Genomic DNA, 2,798 nt, shown 5'->3' on the forward strand with positions numbered 1-2,798 from the left:
ACAAAGAAAAAAAACCCTAAAGGATTAGCTTAGATATTTATACAGCCTCAAAATGTTGGTTTATGGTCAGAGCTGTGGTTTGTCAGGTAGAGCATCATTTCCTGTGCATTCTTCGCTGTCCTGTCAGTAGTAGAAAACCATAATTAAATGGAACAAAAAACTTAAAAAACATCTCACATGGTTGCCATTTTAATTAATGCAGCACATAATGTTTGTAAAAAGGGAAAAATATTAGTGTTTGATTTTTTTTTGAGAATATTTTTAATGTGTGGTACATTGGTTAATGGTTACATTTATTTAATGCAGTGCCTGTAGTGTACTGTATGTTTTCTGAGGACAGCATATTTATTCCTTGAATTAACTTTAACCCAGTTTTTTTTCTTTTTATGTTTCATTTGTGGAAAACAATTTTGTAAATAATCAAGCAACACTTTGAATTATTTTCGGAACAATCCATTTGAATTGAATGTCCAAACATTTAGCAAAACCAGTAAAATATTTAATGTAATAAAATAATTATAAAAAAACCATGATAAAAAGCCAGCTTCCATATAAATAAACTCATCTGTGTCATTTTGTACTTCATTACAAAACTACAACATTGTGACACAATCACTTCAGTCTCAGTCATCCCAAGATGTCTTGACAAGAACAGAAATGTCACTCCTTTTCTGTAGAACTGCTGTTGTTGTTTTCTTCCTCGTTCTCCTCCACATGCTCCTCCTGTGGTTTCTGCAGGTCTTTTTTACTACAGTGCTCCCAAACCTCTGTCTCAATGTACTCCTTCTGCTGCTCGCTGTCACACTGCGTCCTGCAGGGTCTGTTCCTGTAGTGCACAAATTTCAATGATCAGCTTCATTAAAATTTCAGGTGAATTAAAAAGTAAAAACGGACTTGAATTAAACTTAGCTCTGGGATCCCAGAGATTTGCTCTGAGGTTTGGAGTTTAACTATATATTTGAAAACATTTGGATAAACAGAGGAACATAACTTACGTTTTGAAATAATAAAGTGCTAGAAAGACAGCAAGCATGACTGTGAAGGTGACGGTGATCAGTAATGCAGCTGGAACAGCTGCAAATCACAAAAGAGAAAACAGTAAATACAAGCAAGCCTTTGGGTTTAATCAAACAATAACTGCTGTTATTGAAAAAGTTACTCAGATATTTTCTTGTAAATTAAAAAAGTAATGCGTTACTTTACTAGTTACTTGAAAAAAAGTAATCTGATTACGTAACTCGCGTTACTTGTAATGCGTTACCCCCAACACTGGCTGTTATACGCTCATATAATGAAAATAGGATGATCATACCTTCAATCGGGGGTCCACTCATGGGCAGATGTTTCCCTTCATCATCCATGTCGTTAACAGAGGGACTGTGAGATGATGAAGAAAAAGGAACAGAGGAAGATGATGGGGAAGGGAGTTTAGAAAATGGGGTTTTCCTCAGATGAACTCCAGCTTGAGTAGTGGGAAAAACAGATGAATGTGTTGTGATTGGCTCTCTTGTTGTCGTTTGGTGTGCGGCCATGGAAGCCTGGTTTTGTGCCTCAAAATCTGCAAACGGAACCGATTCAGGCTTGTTACATAACAGACATGACAATCAAACAAATCTCAGCGGTTACGTTTGCCTTGATCAGGCATTTGCCAATTCATCCCACTCACTTCCTTCCATTTCACCACATCCCTGGCCCTCATAGGAAACCAATCTGTGATGATGTCACATCCAGAATTTCCTATTTCCTTGGCACACTAAGAGTTTGTGCTGATTTGATGCCAATTGACACACAAACTTGGAAAGGAGTTCCTACAAAAATGTGTATCAGGCTATGAATTTGCAATCAATGGGATGCATTCACTATAATCATACATACACATATTTGTGCATAAAATCTGTGTATGAATCTAAATGATTTGCCATTAAGTTTGCATTCAAATTTCATTCAAATTTGCTCTAAAATTTGAAACTGAAACCACATGCAAAAAAAACAAAAAACATTCTTTGGCCTCAGAAACTAGAAATTATAATAAACCATTTTTTAAAAACACATGGCAATGTAATAACGATGTGACTTTATAAAAGGATGAATAATTTTCTTAGTTCAACCAAGTGACACACAAAAGAGTAGAAAACATGTATCAGAAAGTTCTCTTGTATTAATAATCTGATTTACTATAATTTACTAACCACACATATGCATATATTTGTGTGTAAAATCTGTGTACGACGCTTAATGATTTGTCATTAAGTTTGCATTAAAATTCAATTGAAATTCTACATTTGTTCTACAATTAAGCACCAACTGAAACCACATGTACATAAAAAAATCACACACTCAGTGGCTTTAGAAGCTAGACATTTTTAAAAGCCATTTTTTAAGAACACATATTGTTAGCAACAGAATAACTGTGTGACTTCACAAAAGTATAAATTTTTTATGAGCAATAATCAAATAAAAATGACAACTTATGAAAGGTCTGCGATCCCATATAAAACAGTTTTAAGTGGTTTTTAAAATAGCACGCTTTGTGTGATGATCTTGATGCGAATGCACTTAGGAGCACGTGAAGAAATGGTGACCAATAAGTGTAGTTGTACGGAAATCCCATATGTGACCCTGGAGCACAAAACCAGTCTTAAGTCGCTGGGGTATATTTTTAGAAATAGCCAAAAAAACATTGTATGGGTCAAAATTATAGATTTTTCTTTTATGCCAAAAATCATTAGAATATTAAGTAAAGATCATGTTCCATGAAGATATTTTGTAAATTTCCTACTGTAAATATATCAAAACTT

The 2,798-nt window shown here is 34.3% G+C and overlaps 1 protein-coding gene across 2 annotated transcripts in view; it reads right to left on the reverse strand.

Moving 5' to 3' along the window:
* Nucleotides 1-581: 581 nt before the first annotated feature.
* LOC107738373 (lymphatic vessel endothelial hyaluronic acid receptor 1-like) overlaps nt 582-2,798 on the reverse strand; it is a 5,526-nt gene continuing 3,309 nt past the window's right edge. For both annotated transcript variants that reach the window (XM_016550127.1, XM_016550126.1), the window contains 3 exons: nt 1,313-1,558; nt 996-1,074; nt 582-826 (listed from right to left, as the gene is read on the reverse strand). In XM_016550127.1, coding sequence (XP_016405613.1) covers nt 661-826; nt 996-1,074; nt 1,313-1,558 — 491 coding nt within the window. In that variant the 3' untranslated portion in view covers nt 582-660. The remainder of the gene's footprint in view (nt 827-995; nt 1,075-1,312; nt 1,559-2,798) is intronic.

The sequence above is a fragment of the Sinocyclocheilus rhinocerous genome, unplaced genomic scaffold, assembly GCF_001515625.1.
Source record: "Sinocyclocheilus rhinocerous isolate Xijiao unplaced genomic scaffold, SAMN03320098_v1.1 scaffold1065, whole genome shotgun sequence".
NCBI classification, from domain to species: Eukaryota; Metazoa; Chordata; class Actinopteri; order Cypriniformes; family Cyprinidae; genus Sinocyclocheilus; species Sinocyclocheilus rhinocerous.